At 41.9% G+C, this 20625-nt stretch overlaps 1 protein-coding gene across 2 annotated transcripts in view; it reads right to left on the reverse strand.

Moving 5' to 3' along the window:
- BMPER (BMP binding endothelial regulator) overlaps window positions 1-8049 on the reverse strand; it is a 252730-nt gene extending 244681 nt beyond the window's left edge. The window contains exons 1-2 of one of the 2 annotated variants that reach the window (XM_059885635.1): window positions 7841-8049; window positions 6686-6771 (exon numbers count right to left, since the gene is read on the reverse strand). In XM_059885635.1, coding sequence (XP_059741618.1) covers window positions 6686-6771; window positions 7841-7973 — 219 coding nt within the window. In that variant the 5' untranslated portion in view covers window positions 7974-8049. 2 annotated transcript variants of the gene reach the window in all.
- Between the last annotated feature and the right edge of the window lie 12576 nt (window positions 8050-20625).

Here is a 20625-nt window from a genome sequence, read left to right on the forward strand (position 1 = left end):
CTCATTTTGCTGATCTTAACTAAGTTCAACAAGCACACTTGACCTCTTGGTGCCATGAAAGGTGATGTTACTAGTATTCTTTTATAGCATAAAGGATTTAACAGACTATCAGTTGGACCCAAGTGCCATAGAAGAGGGTGCAAGAAACTGATATCTTTTGTTTATTCAATGAATTTGTATTAACTGGTTTATTTTCCATCGCTTTGTGTTGCCTGATTTTTCCTATGACGTCCTGTTCTCCTGCCCTCACTATATCTGAATCCTCATCTGGAGAAGGGCTCTCTTTCCCCAGCCCTTTCCCCACTTAAAACACAGTTTACTGGCGGCGCACAGTATGAAGACTGGTGCCTTGAAACGAAAAGAAAGCATGTTTAAAATGGGATGGGAATGGGGCAGGGGAGCACACAAGTAAGTAGGCAGCAAACCCTACTCAGGTCTGGAACAGGGTTGAGAGACTTGCACAAGGCGGTCCAGGAAAATCACCATGATGCCAGACCACTAGGCAGTTTTTCCAGAATTACAACGCTCCTGAGTCCCTACCCTATCCCTCTGCCAATAAAAGTACAAGTGAAGGTGACCCCACAGGCATAGAGATGTAAATATTCTGCAGAAAAACGAGGCCCCTCTTCCATGGAAAGTTTTTTTAGTGTTTAATGGAGAGCAAGGGGAAAACTTACAGCAGGGCTCACAGACCACTGGACCAATAAGAAAGCAGCTCAGATCAACCTAGTCCAAGTCTGGAGGGACAGAAAACCCCACAAAATGTTACTGACCTAGTCCTCTCCATTCATAACGATGGGTGGGCTTGGCATCATTATCCCTAGGTCTCTTCTCCATCAGCTTTCCTTCTCCTCCCTTTTCTTTCCTTCTTTTTTAATGAGCCCATAGGGTTTCTTTCTTTTTTTTTTAAAGAATATTTATTTATTTATTTGGCCGCACTGGGTCTCAGTTGAAGCACACGAGATCTTCGATCTTCCTTGCGGCATGCCAGCTCTTAGTTGCAGCATGTGGCATCTAGTTCCCTGACCAGGGATAGAACCTGGGCTCCCTACATTGGGAGCCCAGAGTCTAGTCATTGGACCACCAGTGAAGTTCTCCCTTTTCTCTCTTTTCTGATGAACATTTGCCTCTAATTCCATGTGAGGAAATAAGAATTTAAACATTAACATCATCATCAACAATAACAATAATGAATCGTTCTGACTTAATGCCAAGCTTTGGACCAAGTCTTAAATGTTCTATCTCATTTAGTTCTCACAGCAAGTCTATGAGTTTGTTAATGACAGCCATCCCACTCTACAGATAAGGAAACGGAGGCTTAGAAAGGTGAAAAAACTTTCCTGAGTTCACCAGCAGTAAGTGACTGAACCAGGCTCCCCAGCTGGCTCAGTGGTAAGGAATCCACCTGCCAATGCAGGAGACAAGGGTTCAATTACTGGGTCGGGAAGATCTCCAGGAGAAGAAAATGGCAACCCTCTCCTGTATTCTTGTCTGGGAAATCCCATGGACAGAAAAGCCTGGTGGGCTACAGCCCATGGGGTCGCAAAAGAGTTGGACATCACTTAGCAATTAAACAACAAGAGAGCCAGTATTGGAACCCAGGCCTGTCTGATGCCAGGGCTAAAGCACTTTGCCAAAATGATATGATACGAGCCAATAGCTGCCTGCACTGCATCTTCCTCTGAAGGGCCCTCCAAGCCCAGACTTGGTTTGTGTTATAAGACAAAATCACTCTAACTACTCCCTAGAGTGAGCCTATGTCAGCTTTGCAGAGGTTGAGATAACTCTCTGAAGCCCTTGGAGGGATCTGTAGACATTTGGAAATAGTAAACAACATGCAAAAGCAAGTTGGTTTAGCAGAGAAAACACTGTTTTCACATCACAGGTCTGTTTCTTAGTAACTATATAACTTCAGGGCATCTGCTCCACTTCCATGAGCCTCAAGAAAGCGCTAATGATAATAATCGTCTATGAGCTGGTATTGGCAAATTTATCAGTAAAATGCTGTAAATTAGTTCAGTTCAGTCGCTCAGTCGTGTCAGACTCTTTGCAACCCCCTGGACTGCAGCACACCAGGCTTCCCTGTCCATCAACAACTCCTGGAGCTTGCTGACTCATGTCCATAGAGTTGGTGATGCCATCCAACCATCTCATCCTCTGTCATCCCCTTCTCCTCCTGCCTTCAATCTCTCCCAGTATCAGGGTCGCTACAGGTAGCCAAAGTATTGCAGTTTCGGCTTCAGCATCAGTCCTTCCAATGAATATTCAAGATTGATTTCCTTTAGGATGGACTGGTTGGATCTCCTTGCAGTCCAGGGGACTCTCAAGAGTCTTCTCTAACTAAATTAGTTACCCTTTCCTAAAACTCTATTGAATACCTTATTCTATGGGAAGGCAATTGGTCATACCACCTTCTAAACAGAGTATAAATAAAAATAAATAAATATATTAACACATAAATAAATAAACCCTGATCATTGTCTTAGTGAGCATCCAATATCCAGTCTAAAAATGAAAAAAAATAATTTTCAAAAAATTGTAGCAACCTATTCATATGTGCATGTATGGAGCATAGCTCTCTGAACACATCAAGACTACTTTATATTTCCCCTGCCTCCCTCCTTCCTTCACCCTCCCCATTCTCCCTCTCTCCACCTCTCTCTTTCTCTTTCTCTCTCTCTCTCACACACACACACACACGCAGACATACATGAATTGAATCCTGATGCACTGCTGTCTCCCTCATCCTCAAACACGTGCCTTACACTTGTTCAGTTAATAGATAACTATTCTCCAGCCAGTTAATTTGAACAATAAAAAACATGAAGCTTTTATAGAGATAAAGTACCCTGGAGAATCAAAGATGCTGGTAGCTACTTGTTTAGTGACAGAGGATTCTGTGATTAAAAGTAGAAGACAGCAGACAAAGCCCCCTCTGTTTGCACCCCTTGGTTGGCTCCAAGCAAGGTGGAGCCCCACTTCTTGAAACACCAAATTTCACGTTGTTTTTTATGAGCAGAGGGTCCATTTCTAAATTGCACCTCTGGATTTAAAAGAGGAAATTTAAACCTCAGAATAATGTTTTTTGCTGAACAAAATGTATGCCAAACTAAGCTCGGACTGACTTCTGTTTTCTGAGTCCCAGCCTCCCAAGTTTTCTCAGGTTTCCAGTACTGGGCCGAACTCACTGGCTTTTGCCATTCCCTTCTATGTTATGGTTAGGTGGAAAAGGGGTGAGAAGCAGGGGTACCACATCCTCAGGTTCACTGCATAGATTTGGGGATGCCCAAAAGATCCAGAGGACCACTTTCGATTCATCAGTTGAGACGGACTGGCTCCTATCAGCTGTACTTCACGTAAGGCACCAATGTTTTTCTAGGCATTACGGGAAAAATAATTCTAGCAAGAAAGGGAAAAAACACCACACAAAACAGCAATAAGTCTGGCCTTCCTTCCCCAGCCCCACAAAAGACCATTTTGTAAGACGAGGAAAAGCTGTGCTTTGCTTTCTAACTGAACAATGAAGCGCTTGCATCTTTAATCCAAACTGTCTACCCGCTTCCCTAGATTTCAGGACAATAGTCCAACTTCTCACCTTCCCCCTTGAACAGTTGAACCCACACACTTTAAAATAATATCCATCAGCAGCTGACAAACTGGTTATTCTTGGACCACAACTGATGCTGGCAAGAGGAGGTCCAAGCAGACAAGGATAAATGAGAATAAAATTATTCAGTTCTGCTCGCCGTGGCCACTGCATCAGCTGTCATCCTCAAAATTCCCACAGAAATGAGTTCATTACACCTTTGAAACATTTCGGAGCTTAAAAGTTTAAATCAGGCCAAGTTGATTCTGTGGGATTTTTCTAGCTTTTACACTGTAATTATATGCAGGACTTTGTGCCACCTATTTCCTCTCAACTGTAACATTTTACGTCTTTTTTAAGCATATGTTGAGGTTAGCTTTTTTTTAAGTACATGTTATGAAATAAGATATGAGCTTATACTCAGCTTTAGGTAGCTTTCTGCCAAAAGGCTGGACCAACACAAACTAAATATGACTATTTTCTTTATCCAAAGTACAGTTTTGACTATTACATACCCTCTTAACATACATACATAAAACTAGCTCACAACGAAAGCTCCCTGCAGGTCAACTGAAATCATAACGAGATTTTCCTTTCATATAATGTGATTAACAAATGTTAGCTAACCGGACTCCTAAAAGACTCAAAAGAAAAAAGCAAAATAACTCAAGCAATGCCAAAAAGTCAAATAACTCAACAATCTATTTTTTTCCTTGCTTTTTCACATCTTTAACTTAGAAAATAGCCTGTTTCACTTGACTATAGGAATGTGCTCTAGAGGCAGGTGAGAGTGAGTTCCAGCTCCACTATTTACTAAAATATGACCTTTACAAGCTACTAAATCCTCTAGCCTCAGTTTCCTCATCTGTAAAATGGGGGGAAGGGGTAAAAATCTTCAAAAAATTTTTGTGAAGATTAAATGAAACGCAGTCTTCGATAAGTGCCAGCAAATGAAGTATTTCATAAGTGTTAGTTGTTATTTCTGACATTATCTGTTTGCTAAATAAGCCTACCTTCCAGCCTAAATATAAAATTGTCAACTAGCCTCACGGTAAGCTAGGTGCTTCGAAATTCATATACTGCAGTTGGTCCCTTGGAAACTTACAAATAAAGAAACAGTTGCCCATCTAGCCTTACTCAACTTTATCAAGTACTACAACTGTTTGGGAAACAATAATGACTATGACAACTTGGGCCCCATAATCCTAAACCCCTGCAAAAGTCATGGCAACATATCACTGAACCTTTCAGCTAGGGGGAACTTTGAGGCATCCTCTGAAAAGCTAGTGAGTCAGAATGCGAGTCTCAACTTTATGTGTTTGGAAAGGATTTCTGATAGCTCTCATGAAGGCAGATACCTCCAAATGTTACTCAAAGATATAAATGAACCTACCACCCTTCTGAACACAATCAATATAAATATCACTCCAGAATTCCAACCGACGCATCTTTTTTCTTCAGATTCACTCTTTACCTTCAAAACAGCAAGGTCTTATTAGCAGTAAGCTGTACTTTCGGGGAAAGGTACTATTTCCACCAGGGCAAGAGTACCAAAAAAGGGAAATGCTGTATTGAGAATTTTCATACTATTTTGAAAAAGTTTGCAAAACCCAAACTCTGTGTTTAAACATTATAAATGTAACAATATTGCTGAGGAGAAAAACAATATTTTTGCATGTGGAGTTCCAAATTTATTTAAATATTACCCCATTTTCTGAGATCTTACGAGATCAAGATAAAATAATTCACTAACACTATGTAGATAGGAGAAATAAAGAAATCATCTCCTTTCTGCCCCCACCACACACACACTCACACACAGAGGCAGACACACTACATTTGTAAATACACAATTGAGCCAAAATTTAATGCAAAGCTCCTTTTCAACAGGTCCTTTGGTGAAAGATCATTCATTAACAAGGCAGCTCATAAACACAAACCTAATTGTCCCTCTCTCAGCTCTCTTTTGTTAAAGCAGCAACACTTATCATCTCTGGAAATGGAATGCATTTTTACCTCTATTTCTGCTGATTTCCTTAGTCTTCAGAACCTGATAATCATTTGATACAGACATTCACCTTCACCCATTTATCATTTCACAACATTGACCTCATCTATTGTCGTGAAAAACTTCGGGTAGTTTAAACCCAGATGGCTTGGCTTTCCCCTAAACAGAGAAAATTCCCTTCTCTGGTTGCATACAGCATGTTGATATGATAACAAGCAGTCATCTATCATTTGGGGGCTTTGCATTTGACTTTGACTGCCTTAATGTATTTCCAACAGGGTTTTGTGATGTGTAGTTTTTAATCAAGTTTTGCCAAAAGTGATTGGCATGTAAAACACTTTTAAACAAAAATGTTCTTTGTGAGTCGCTATTTCAGCTCAGAAATTCTTATTCATATAATTTAATCTCCCCCATGTGGTTACTTATTAGATCTTATCATTTACTATAAAGCTAAAATAAACTGAAACAAATCATTTTTTTAATCTACCAGCCACTGCTCGTGTTAACTAAGCAGCTGACAGCCAAGTGTCATCCTCTACTAAGGACAGAATATCCTTTCTGACTTATGGCTTCCAAATCAGATATATAAAGATTGTTTTTGAGAGCTTAGGATATAAGAGGCAAAAAAACTCAAGATCTTGTCCCCATGTTTGTGCTTTGTGACTCTAACCTCTCTTTCCCCTTGTCACATACCTTATCCCAGACCTTTATACCTAAATGTTATCATTTTGACACTGAGCTCAGACAATAGAATCAGAGCAGAAAGTTTGGTGGCACCTATGATTTGGTGGCAATAGCCATTCCCGGCAGCAGAAGGGCAAGTGGTAATTACCACTGAGGTGATGCTATACCAAGTCCATCTGAAGTTTACATCTGCAACCTGATGTCAAAGATAAACATCTCCAGCCTGATGAAACAGAAATTGCCAAAGTCCATAAAACTTGGAAATTCAATGGAATTCAATTCACCAGCCATCTGTGGTTTTGTAATGACCAAAAGCAATTTTTAAGATCTGGTCATAAAATTACAGCGAAAGGATTCACCTTGCAGAGGGAGCAATTGATTTCCCATTACCTGATCTCCATACTCACCATGCAGACACACATTATACAAGGGTTGTCCGTGATAAATGGAATCTGGAGGACTTCACCTTCATTTTCACATTTTGCAACAGAACCTAAAGGGAAAAAAAGTTATTTAAATTTAGCTGCATGGCCTTCTTACAAAAATAGAATTTTTATAATAATACTTTTTGAGAAAACTATATCCAAATTTCAAAAATCCCTAATGAGTTTTAAATAATCAAATTCACCCCAAAAAGTCCCCCTGAAAAAAACATACTTTAAATAATTTTATTAGAACAAGTTTTTTTAAAAGCCTGTGCTACATAGATATATTTTCTGCTCTCAGATGGTTGGTTTAAGCACAATTCCAAGTATTTGATTGGATCTTTAATAATACCCTTCCTTTATAAAACCATTTTAACTAAACAAACACTCCCATAAGCAAAAAATTCAAATTGGCCATTAAGGTAGATTTTAAATTTGAACAGAATTCAGGACTGTGGCAATAAACAGGCCTTTATATGAATCTGCCTCATATTGTGTTGAATTGAAATTACTTTTCGAAATACAATCTTCTTTCCTCTTTTCTTAGAAATAGACTCAATATTTTCTTTTCTGCACCAGGTGTCAGTAAAGTATGTCCTTCAGAATAGCAGCTGAGGTCTTCACCTGCCTGAAAGCATATAATTATTATATCCTGCTATTATTACCCTTTTAAAATATGATAGTTGCTTTAAATCCAGGTCTGGAGGGCGGGTGCTTTAAAGATCACTACCAGTAAAGAAGCTATATTGGAACCTTATAGAGTGAGGCAGGCCTATGGGTGGAAAACGATGCAGTTTTTTTTTTCTTCCCCCTTTAATTGCATACGGGAGAAGAGATAAAACTAAAGGTTGAAGAAAACTAAAGATAATAAAGGAACTTTTCAAATCCAAATAGAAGAATTTCCGTTATCACTACAGTATTAATGTCAACAGCCTGCCCGCTCTCCACTCCTTAGCCTACTCACTGCTTTCCCAGCCCTTAACTCCGAAGGGCTTCCTTCATCCCCATGTGCCAGCGAGGAGCAGGCTCCAAGGTGCTCGTTCCCCACCCTCCCGTCCCCGGGGCCAGTCAGCGCCTTCTCTCCCAGGTACCAAGCCAGCGTCTGGGAGGGTCGGTCCCTCCCGACCCCTCCCCTACCTGTCAAGAAGGAAGAAGCCAGAGACATGGGGACCCCCGAGCAATTGAGCAGCAGCAAGACGCAGCAGGTAATCCCGGGCGAGCGCCGGCAGGGACGCTCAGCCAGAGCCCTGACGCCGGAGAACCAGAGCATCGTCACCTGGAGGGAATCCCGGGCGACTGCAGGTCCCGCGCCGCCGCCTGTGCTCCGCTACCGCCGCTCGCAGTCCAAAAGGGCTCTCAGCCGGCGAGTCGGGAGACAGTCCGCGAAGGAGGGAGGCGGGCGCCCGGGAGCCTGGGGCGGGGGAAAGGTGGGGGGGGGGTGGAGGTTGGCGGGGGGAGAGGCGGGAGAGCGAGGCGAGGGGTGGGGGGCGCCCAGGGAGGAGGGGTCCTGCGGCCAGGCTCCTCCAATGCGGCTTTTTTTTTTTTTTTTTTTAAAGGAGTTGTTCGCAGCGGTTTAGTCGTCGGCTCCTCCACGCCAGAGAGGGGGCCAGGAGGAGGGGGTATCGGAACTGCGGGAGATAGGCAGAGAGGAGTGGCTGCGCTGCCCGCTGCGCACCGCTGCTCCGCCGCAGCCGCCGCCGCCGGGGCTGCAGCGACTGCCCCGGGGCGCGCCGCTGCTGCAGCTGCCGCGCGTCCTCCACTTCTGCACTCCCACCTCCTACCCGCCCAGCCGGCTCTCCACTCGGTCCGCTCGCACGCTCGCTCCGGCGCGGGAGACCAGGGCGCACCGAGCGCCTCGGGGAACCCGCTGGGGGCGCCCGGACGCAAGAGGGATAGTGGAAGCCTCGCGCTGGGCGCCTGTCTCCGCCGGGGGTCCAGCCAGCTCCCCCAGACCCTCGAGGGAGGCCGCTTGCCCCGGGGGCACGGATCGGAGCCGGGCAGGCGTGTCTCCACCACCCGGAGTGCGCAGCGCCTCCTCCCTTTCCCGGGGGGCGGGTGGGGAGGGATTCCTCCCCTTACGGGGGATGCCGCGCCAACCCTGCTCCTTCTCCTGTGCTCCAGCCCTAGGAAGGAGGAGAATATGGGACGCAGGGCGCTCCACCACCGCGGCTCGTTCCCTGATGCCCCAGCTTTGGGAAGGAGTGATAAACCCAGCGCCTGGGACGGGGTGGGGGTGCGGGCAACTTTTCACTCTGCTTTGCCTTCCTTTGGCTGGGGCACGACGGCCGACCGTCCCTGAGAGGACAGAGGGGCGAGGGGCCTTCGAGATCACTGCTCAGTGCTGCTGTGTCTGTGCGTCGTGACCCTGGGGAAGACGGAATTTGAAACGACACGCAAGGTCGATTAATACACGCACAGAGGCGAACTCTTTTCGCCGTTAAAAAAGAGGAACAGTGGTTCCATGACTCCTCCCATCCAACCTCGGGCGAACCGGGGCAGGGAGGTGCTGTTTGACTAATCATTCATTCACCCGAAAAAGAGGGAGGGACCCGCGCGGCGGCTAATCTCTGGCAGGGACCGCCGCGGCGTTCTCGGGAGCTTGGAGTTGTCGCTTCAGCAGCCCTGGGTGTCAAAGAGTCCGACCCTACCTACCGCCCAGGGATGATCCCGGCCAGATCACGGCCTCTCTCTCGAGCCGTGGCCCACTCTGCCCAAAGGAGGATATGCAACGGAGGAGAGAGTTTTTGTAACCAAATGGGAATTAGGGGACGCTTGGCAAGTATTGGGACCTGATGATCAGCTGTCTTCCGCGCTCACGTGGGTCCCCGGCTTCCTCTCCCTAAGAATGGAAATGGGGGCCCCTCACGCGGGTCCTCCTGGTGGGTCGGCCGGGGCCGATCCGAAAGGCAATCACGCACTAGCCAAGCACGTTTCTCAGCAGGACGCATCTAACAATTTCTGGGCAACGTGGGGATTGTCTGTAGTCACAGAAACTATACCTTTGCAAATATATTCGTCTGTTTGCCGACACATTTTGTACAGTTTCCTCTTAAGCTCTACCCCCTTTGGAGTGGGGGGAATGGGGCTGTTTATTTGTTTTTATTTTTTCGAGTCGTTGGAGGCTTCACTTAAGGCTGCAGTGCCCACATCCAGGCACGCCGGGGAGCCTATAGGAGCGTTGCTGTTAAACGGAAAAAATAAGAGAGAGTAAAGCTGTGATTAGCCTAACACGCTCCATTTCCCTCTCAAAACAGCTTTTTAGTGTAAAACTCAAATTAAAAGAGAAGAAAGATGACGTGTGGTTGCTTTTTTCCCCAAAAATAACCACCATGGCCAGGCAGCTCCTTGAAAATCAGCGTTTAGTGTATTTACTAACGATAAAGAGAACATGCAAAAAAAAAAAAGAAAAGAAAAAAGAAATCTCTAAACCTAGTCTGATCTCCTATATACTTTTTGATCTATAGTGACCAATCAAAAAATAAAAGAAAAACTTTTATGACTACAGATAAGTACAGTCAGTTGAAACTCTACCCTATAAAGATTCTCTTTGCACGGGGCTTTTATATAAACTTGTTAAGCATAACTTAATGAAGGAATAATGGGTAGGCTGAGAGACCTTTCATTGCCCTAGATTTCAGCAGTAGACCTGGATAAATTCACCTTAGAGGATTGCAGAACTTTTGAAGAGTGCCTTCCCTGACATCCTCAAGGGTTTGCAGAACAAAAGTCTTTATGGTGGAATCTGTGGCATTTCTCAAACTAGGTGCTTTGGGGTATACTGGAACTTCCCCTATAGGTTCAAATGCAAAAACCACCTGGAAAGCATTTTCATCTGCCTGGAAGTTTACCAATGGGAAAGATGTACAGAAGCCTGTCCCTTCTTCCTGTTTGTTTATCAGCTGCCACCAGTGATTTCCCTGATGCCTTCTGGATAAGTGGGCTCTACTTCTAGAAGAGCATCCTTCTCCCCAAAGGGCTTATCAGTCCTCCACTGCTGCTGCCACCATCCCTTCAACTGACAGTCTGTCAGCTGCCAGTGGCCTCTGTCTACACAAACACAAGATATTCTGGGGTCAAAAAAAAGAAAAAAATATGCAAGAAAAAGCGTATGGATCTGCCTTTACCTTTAAAGTTAAGGGCCCCCCCCACCTTGTGTTCAGTCAGGTCTGACTCTTTTTGACCCTGTGGACTGTAAGCCACCAGGCTCCTCTGTCCCTGGGGTTTTCCAGGCAAGAACACAGGAGCAGGTTGCCATTTCCTTTTCTAGGGGATCTTCCTGATCCAGGGAATCTGATCCATTGAATCTCTTGCAACTTCTGCCTTAGCAGGCAGATGCCATACCGTTGGGTCACCTGGGAAGCCGATAATGTTAAGGGTGATACCATCCAAACCCCCAAAAGCTCTTGACTGAAATCAAATGGAGAGCAAATCTGTCTTTGGCTCTGTTGGTGACATTTTTCAGTGTAAGAGGGGTAATGGATCCCAAAGATCATTCATTACCTATGGATAATAAGGACCTGTTCCACTATCAGCCAGAAAAGGCTCTATCTCATCTTCTTTAAAATAAAAAATACAACCTAATCAGACTAAAAGGGAACCAGGCCTGTGGTAGGAGAAATTCTCTTCATCTCCCGGTAAAACAATGATGTTGAATCTGCACTGAAAAACCCAACTAAATATACCAGTTAATAACAGTATATTCAAAGTTACTTCAAGAGAAATTACAGCAACCCAGTTTCCTAAAAATAAATAGACCTTTCAAAAGCAGCAGGGTAAAGGAATTGTGATATTATCCACTAGGGAGGGCCGAAAGTATTCCCTAACGGTGTGAGTTTTGTTCTGTGATAGGCACCAGGCATGGCATTTTAGACTTGAGGATAAGGGATGATGTTGCCTTGGAGCTCATAGTCTAGGAGGTGAGATAAAGCATGTTTATGAATGAATGCAGCAATGGGAGAAAATTATTGCAAATGAAGCAACTGACAAAGGAGTAATCTCCAAAATATACAAACAGCTCCTGCAGCTGAATATTAGGAAAACAAACAATCCTATCAGAAAGAAGGCAGAAGACCTAAACAGACATTTCTCCAAAGAAGATATACAGATGACCAATAAACGCATGAAAAGATGCTCAATGTCCCTCATTATTAGAGAAATGTAAATCAAAACTGCAATGAGGTATCACCACACACTGGTCAGAATGGCCATCATCAAAAAGTCTACCAACAATAAATGCTGGAGAGGATATGGAGAAAAGGGAACCCTCTTGCACTGTTGTGGGAATGTAAATTGATACAGCCACTAAAGAACAGTACAGAGATTCCTTAAAAGCCTAGGAATAAAACTACCATAATGACCTGGCAATCCTACTACTGGGAAAATACCCTAAAAAAACCATAATTCAAAAAGACACATGTATCCCAATGTTCATTGCAGCACTATTTACAATTACCAGGGGCATGAACGTTTAAAGAAAGAAGAGACTTAGCTTCATGGAGGAGGTGGCACAGGAGCTGAGACTTGAAAAGCAGAAGCTTCAGTAGATAGAAAGACCATCCAGGAGCTGCAGAGTAACAGCAGGGAGACAGGAGATTCATAAAGAGAATGGGGAACAGTCATAATTGGCTCTGTCAGCTGAGCAGAGCTCTGGGAAAGCTTGATCATGAGAGATGTATGAGCAGCGCTTGGATCCATCTGAGATGAGCAACAGGATGTTCACCATGGAGTAAGTGCCTACCTCTTAGAAACAATCAGACTACATTTCTTTAGAATGCAAAGTATTTCTGCAGATGTATTCATCAATCTGCACATGTATTCATTATTAATCTCATACTGGAGAGCACCATTTCCACCTCCATCTGTTCGAAAGGGTTTAGGTGATGGAATAAGTAATACATCATGAATCAGTTTCTTAATATCAATGGCTATATGATTCTTCTTGGGATGAAAGTAGAAATGATGCTTTTGACATTTTTTTTAAGCACTAGATATCTTAGAGATCATATTAACCAACTTCCTGCCTTTTCCCTTTGAGAATGAGAATTCTGAAGACTAAGAGGAAAATGGCTTGCCCTAAGTCACACAGCTAGTTAATGGCATAGCCCATTTAAACAGAGTTCCTCTGGCTTCCTGATCATGATGCTTCCCATTACAAGTGTTCTACCTTCTTGAGTCAGAAGAAAATAGGAAAGGACCACTGGATTAAATGTGATACAAATTAAGTTATAAAGTTGGCACAGTTGGTACTCATGTCTATTGAACTGAACTGCTACCACTGATACAAGTTGGAAGACCAAGTGAAACAGACCAAAGCTTCACTCACTGGTTGAAAGATGATTTTATTCTTAGGTCACCAGGCTAAAATGTTAAACTGTGCTGTCTTCTGGGCTTTGCTGCTGGTTTTCTTGGTTTCTGGTCCTTCAGACAGGAGAGGGTACCATTGACCCTGATGAGAAATCCTCTAGATTCTGCCAGATAGGTCTAAATAATGTCATTCCAAAGTCAGAGGCTCTGAAGTTGCTTTTTTGTGGAGGTGAGGGAAGTGGGGGCAATGACAAAAGCATCATTCTAGTGATATAGGCCTATTTTATTCAAATGATTTTTATTAAAATTGAATCAAGTCACTAACCTGATCTTTTCCTTACTAATCATTTTCTCTACTGTTTTCCTTGGTGGAGCAGACAGTAAAGAATTGGCCTGCAATTCAGGAGACCTGGGTTCGATCCCTAGGTCAGGAAGAAGGGAATAGCTATCCACTTCAGTATTCTTAGCTGGAGAATCCCATGGTTGGAGGAGCCTAGCAGGAAGTATAGTTCATGAGGTTATAAAGAGTTGGACAAAACTGATCAACAAATACACACACACACATGCAATCATTTTCTCTTTTGTTTGTAACCTCAAGGCTCTTTTCATAAGACTGTACTCACTGAAGAGTTTATTCATTTTTAAAGCAGGGCATTTTAATAAAGATGGTGGGACCAGACATTTTTAGACACAGTTGCATTGGAATAATAAATTTTTTTTTTCATTTTTATTTAATATTGTAATAAATCCCCTTCACGTCCCTGACCCTCACCCACCTTGATCTCACTCCAATTCCTGCCTCAAGGATGATGGTACATCACGAGAGATGGGGTGAGTTTTGCCTGTTTCACATAGTGCTTGTTCATTTAAATACCCATGAGCCAAAACAGCCACAGCGGAGTGCCATAAATTCTCCAGTTCTACAATTAAAACAAAAGCAATGATTTTTCAAAGATGCTTTTTAATTTTCATCAGCATCTAAATTACTTAATAAAGAAATTATTTTTATATTGGAAGCTATAAAAATCAGATACCAATTTCACCCCACTGCTGCTGCTGCTGCTAAGTCGCATCAGTCGTGTCCGACTCTGTGCGACCCCATAGACGGCAGCCCGCCAGGCTCCGCCATCCCTGGGATTCTTCACGCAAGAACACTGGAGTGGGTTGCCATTTCCTTCTCCAATGCATGAAAGTGAAAAGTGAAAGTGAAGTCGCTCATTCGTGTCTGACTCTTCGAGACCCCATGGACTGCAGCCCACCAGGCTCCTCTGTCCATGGGATTTTCCAGGCAAGAGTACTGGAGTGGGGTGCCATTGCCTTCTCCATTTCACCCCACTAGGTAGGCACAAATGTTTGCTCATTAACAGAGAATGCTCCTTGAGAATGGATTCTCATCTCTATATTTCATCTGGGAAGTAACTCCCCAAACCAAATTAACCTCATCACCATCTTCATTGGCACTAAAGCTGTAGCCTTATAGGTCTATCTGAAGTAGGGGATAGTTGAAGGAATCTCACACAAGCCCAAGGCACCAGAATATTAAGCTAACGCCTTAAGCCTATTGCTCTAGGTTTTACCATCTCTACTACAAGACTTTAAATGGATCTCGTTTGAAGTAGATAAAAATAAAGCCATGAAACTCACCACTATCTCTGAATTATTATTCAAGATTATTTACAGACTCAGAGAGAAACTGTTCAACATTACCTAACTAAGGATGTATATCCCAAGATGCTAGTTAACATGTGTGGAGACTCCGGGCAGAGAATCCTGGCTGTCCCCCAATGTCCCCGTTCTTTCTCAGTACTGAGCCCCTAATTTGTGTAGTGTGTATGACTTATCAGCAATAAACACCATTTTCCCAGCTTCTCTGAGATAGGAGTGATCCCATGACTAACTGGCAGGCAAAGGAGTGGAAATGGAAAATATCTTTAAAGTAGAGATGTATACCTCCTTCTTCCCTTTCCCCTTCTGATGGCTGGAATAGAAACAGAAATAATGCTGCTGGAGCAGCAACCACATTGTTCCAGGAAAAGACCTTAGGAGGAAACCTTTAGGGACATGGTAGAGCTAGAAGAGAGAAGGTTAGACTCTGATACCATGAAATGCAGTACGAACCCTGAGCTGACTACCTCTGACTTTCAGTGCCTGTCTTGTTTCAGCCCTTGGTGTTTTTTTTCCCCTTGTTATTTTCAACTAAATATAAAATCTTCTGAAATAATTAGGCTCAAAGACAAAATGTCCAACAAAAAACTAAATATGTTAATTAATTAGTTAATACTTGTGTTGAATCACTTTCAGAAAAATGAGTAAATTTAGGATTTCAATCACCTGTGTAGTCCCTGTTTATACTTGCCTTATCAGTTTTAGGAAATTTGGGGAAACTTATACTATTTTTTCTTTGAAAAAGCAATCTTAAAGTATTTGTACACTCATGTTCATAGCTGTGTTAGTCACAATAGCCAAAAGGCAGAAGTATCTCAATTGTTCATTAATTGATACATGGATAAGCAAAATGTGGTGTTACATACAGTGGAATATTACTTACACTTAGAAAGGAAGGAAATGCTGACACAGGCTACAACATAGTTAAATCTTGAGGACATTATGCTAAGTGAAATAAGTCAGTTGCGAAAGATAGATACCATACAGTCTACTTTATATGAGGTTCCTAGAGTAGTAAAATTTATAAAGACAGAAAGAGTGGCAGTTGTCAGGTGGCTGGGGGATGGGGGGAATGGAGAGTTATTGTTTAATGGTATAGTTTTAGTTTTGCAAGATGAAGAGAATTTTGGAGATAGGTTGCACACCAATGTGAATGTACTTAACACTAATGAACTGTATCCTTAAAGATGATCAAGATGATAAATGTTATACATATATTATGACAATTTTTAATGATTAAAAAAAAAAACTTTTACATTTTCTTCATCATTACCAAATTAACATAACTTTGGCCCCCAAAGTAGGAAATACAGATTAGCAAAGAAAGAAAAAATTATGCTGTTTGATAACCTTATTACAGTGCCTGGCTCCGCACTAAGCAGTTTACATAGATTACCTCATTCATTTCACCCAACAAGTTTCTGAGCCCAGTGCTGTCTTTATTAGCCTCATTTCATATCTGAGTAAAATTAAGTACAAAAGATTAAGTAAATTGTTCACAATAGGGGGTTGGTTGAACTAGAATCAAGGTCCAGGTTGTCTGACTCTGGAAATTATGTTTCTGTGGGTTATGCTGTTGTGAATATTTTTGTCTCTAATTATTCTTTGGCAGCATCATTTTAAATGATTATATAATATTCTATTTTATGAAAGTGTCACAATTTTCTTCAACAGTCTCTCATCTAAATTGTTCCCTGATTTTACTACTCTAAGAGATGCTTTAGTGAACATACTTTTACTATTCATTTTCATTTCCTGGAGGATAAATTTATTAATTGGCAGACCAAAGATATATGCATTAAAGCTTATGAATCATAATTTTATACATTTTAATCAAAGATTATTTTCCATTTTAGCCTTAAAATTTTTATACACCAGTCTGAAATACTTGCTCAAAAAGAAAGCCAGCTGTTAGGAGCTCTAAGCTAGTTCTGAGAATGATCTTAATAAAGTTTTGTAGATGCAGGAGATATACAATTAATTTAAGGCTTGTTAGAAATGAAGCACATTCCACTGACTTTCTAGACTTCTTTGATTATGAGGTGTAAATATTTATTTAGGGAAATCTTAAAGCAAACAATAGTGACTTATTTGACTGCTATGAGCCTCACGCATAATATCAACTGCCTGTGAGCCGGAAGATAATAATCAGTTCCCTCCAGGCTTTCCCGGAATCTCTTCCTATATGCAGTTTCTTTCAACTTGAATTCTCAGTGGCTTTTCTTTCCCTAAGCCATAGTTTCTAGTACCTCCCATCGGAAAGATAGTAATCATATTAATGAACAACCTCAGTGTCTCCCAGAAGGCAGCAAAATTAAAGATTCAAGTGCCCAAGATTTAACTCATCAAAACTTTCCCTTCAACTCTAGCTTAATTTATAGTAGTTTGCTACCAATGAGATTAGTTATTGGTCATTGCAGAATGAACAAAGCTAATTTCACTAATGTGGGTAGCATTCAAAGGGAATTCTTTGAAACTAATCCAATCACCTAATATGTAGTCCTAGTTCTGCCACTCGACATTCTAATCATTGAGGCCAATTAATTAACTTTGTGAGGCTTGGTTTCCCCCATCTAATAAGAGAGTGAAATAGCATCACCTCTGCCTGCTTATCAGGGTTGGATATGAAATCATTTCATAAAGTGCTGCATAGAAAGGTAACTGAAAACTAGAGATTTTAGATATGGAAAGGCTGTCAGAAAACATCTAATTCTACTCTCTCAAACAAATATACGAATTCTTCATCTGGAGTTCAAATGAAGTAACTTGTCCAAAGTTGTGATGGGTGGAATTTTTTTCCTGAAAAGCAAGCACCTTCTTTGGGAAATATTCCTCAAAATATATGGTTTAACTAAACTTTAAAATAATGATAACCCCCTCCCCCACAAATCCCACCCACCCACAAACACACATACTTCCAGCAAACAGGAAGATCGTGTGGTCAAGACTGGACCAATTGTAATCTCTATCTCTCTGACCACATTTTTTTTGGTCCAGGGTTGAAAAAAATGACCCCAGCTCTTCTCTTGGATTTTTCAAACTTAAATTGCAGGAACAGTACCTTTTCCTCTCTGCCCGAAGCCTGCAACACGGTTGCCCTGAGCAGAAGCTGGTCACCACAGATATTATTGGCAATAATTAGAGTACATAGTTAATTCACCAATACCTAGGTAATACAGCATCTTCTATAAGCAATGTCTCAACCTAAAGAACTAAAACTAAAAGAAAATTTGGGGCATTAGAGTGGGAACTGCAAAGGAGGAAAGAACTAGCTTTGCTGAAGCCCTGAGTTCACGGGAAGTAGATAGCAGCAGCCTGTTTCCCTACCCTGGAGCCCACTCTTATCTTCACAATCCCGTGTCAGTCTTTGCTATGTTAGCCTAGCAATCAATCTTAAGGCCTACATGTCAGTAAATGCACATTTTTGACAAATTCCAATGTACCTACTTTGTTCCCATCAAAGTTTCCATACTTTCTTTCATTTTCTTCTTATTAAAGTTGCCATAATTTCTACTACTCTAATATGAGACATTCTATTCTTTCAGGCATATAAGGCAATCATTTACATTTAACTATCTAAGTATATATATTTTATTTGTGTAAATAGGAAGGCATGGGGGGAGAACTCAATGCCTTTCTTGCATATTTTAATTGATGTCGGGGAAAAAAATCAATTTCAAACAGAAGATCTCATTTCATTGCATTTCTCATCCCCAATGAGGTGTATGATGGAAATGATTGCTGGACATTAGCTATTGCAATACTAACAGATGCCGTTCGATGCACCCTAGACAAAACAAAGAAGTAAATGACACTCTATTTATGGGTCAGTTTATTCTTTACTGCTATAAATAGCTTGTCCTTTGAGCATTATCATAGGTGTTTACTCTATATCACATGTGAGTGTGTTACTTTTTGCCCTTCAACATCTGGAAATTCTGATAAGCATAAGCATAAATGGACCTCCAGATTTGAGAGACAGGAGGAGGTGCTCCTTGGTTTTTCAGTGGGTCTCTGGGCCCACTCCCTGCTCTATACATCCATACAGTCAATTCCGTAGATGGCAAAAGAGTCACACTGGAAAACCTAAGTAAGTGGAAAGCTTAATTTTAACAAGTTTAACAAGTTTTTTTCTTATGTTAGTATCATCATTACTCTCCCTTAGAGTTTGGAAAATAATTCCTGTAGTGCTTAAATTTCTCTTTGGTTGAAGATGAAATCTCTTTAAGTCAGAGAGTTTCTAAAGATAAATACCTTATAATCCAGCCTGGGTAAAGGAATAGAACATTCTGGTAAGTTCATTGTTCTAGTTGAGAAAGTATTTTATTTTATTTTTGATAAAGCATTTTAGATGAAACAGTTTACTGATTCTCAAAGCACTAAGAAACAATAAAATATAAGCAATGCGCAAGTAAGTAAAATTTCATTTGGTTAGTCAAAAAGCTCGTTGGCCAACCTAACATTTTGATGATTCAAAAGAAGATCTTTAAGATCTTCAAATTCCTTTGAAACTCAAAGTGTGCTTGCTGAACCAGCAGCCTCCACATCACCTAGGAGCTTGTTAGAGATGCACAACCTGAGACCCCCATTCCAGGTCCACTGAGTCAGAATCTGCATTTCAACAAGGTCCCCAGGGGACTGGCATGCACAATACAGTCTGAGAAACACTGTAATGCCACTGGATAGTCAATTTAAACATGACTTTGGTAGTGTACAAAGAGCATAAATGTGCTCAAATGTCGGTTCATTACTAGAAAAATTGAGTTGGTAAGACAAGGCAGGACACTTTGTTCTGTAGTTTAGTCCACATTATAAATTCATTCAGGTTGGCTCAGATAAATAGACATAATTTACAAATGGACAAAGATTTAAGTTGTGGTGATAAAGTCCTTACTTACGCGAGAATTTCTGCTCTAGCATCTTCATTTGAAGAGTTCTGGTTTTCAAATCTCAAGGTGAGCACCATTTGCCATGTGCAAACAGAAACTTTTGTGACTGTTGATCCTGTTTGTTCAACTCAGTTGTGTGCGCTTTTATACTTGGGAAAGATGCAAAAATAATTTGTCAGCTAGCGTGGTTATAACACATATGGACTTTGGAATGGGAGTGGCACAGGTCATAATCAATTTTGTATGGGATTCCTTAACCTGCCTTGAAAGTGGCATAATACTAGTGATGCCATCTTTTGTTTGGATCAAGTGCAATTTCACGTGCCAAGCCACTAACCAGTGCCTGACACGTGGTGCTACATCAAAGTGACATTTCTACATTTCCATGTGGGAAGCTCTCTCTGATTTTATCTTTTATATCCCCCCCTTGGGGAAATAGTATTTAGAAATATCTCCTAGAATTTTTATGTCTAGGGCTAAAATCATTTAAAACCTGTAGGAGAGAGGAGCTAATGAAGGCTAATGAGGTTACCCTTCCGGCGCACAATCAGCTCCCTGCCGCCCAGGAGCCTTCGGGGCTGCGCGCCCTGCCTCTCAGGCCCTGTAGGTGGCAGCACTGAGGCTACCGGCGAGCGCACCCCTGGATGCTGCATTTACGGTGGCCGCCGCGACCCTGAGTGAGGTTAAGCCCCCGTCATCTGTTCGAAAGGACAAGGAGTTTGCTCCCACGCATGTAGAAACTGTTCCTCCCAGTACCTGTCAGAGTTTCCTTTTCCCTTCCAGCCTAACTTCTCTGCATGCATTTACATTTGTAAGGTTTCTCTTTTACGGGGGAGTCTGAACTTAAACTCAGAAAACTGGCCTTTCAGGACCTTGCTGTCTGACCAATTCCTTTTGATTCACACCTAAATGTTTTCCAATGGCTTTTTGAGACTTGCTTCTTCCTCTTCCTGGCCACTCCTGTCCCATCTCCGCCTAGGTTTTGCAAATAATAATGCTTGTAAAACACATATAGGAAATGCTTTGCACAGCCTGTTAAGTACCTTTCCTCACTGAGTCCTTAAA

Source organism: Bos taurus, chromosome 4 (assembly GCF_002263795.3).
Source record: "Bos taurus isolate L1 Dominette 01449 registration number 42190680 breed Hereford chromosome 4, ARS-UCD2.0, whole genome shotgun sequence".
NCBI lineage: Eukaryota > Metazoa > Chordata > Mammalia > Artiodactyla > Bovidae > Bos > Bos taurus.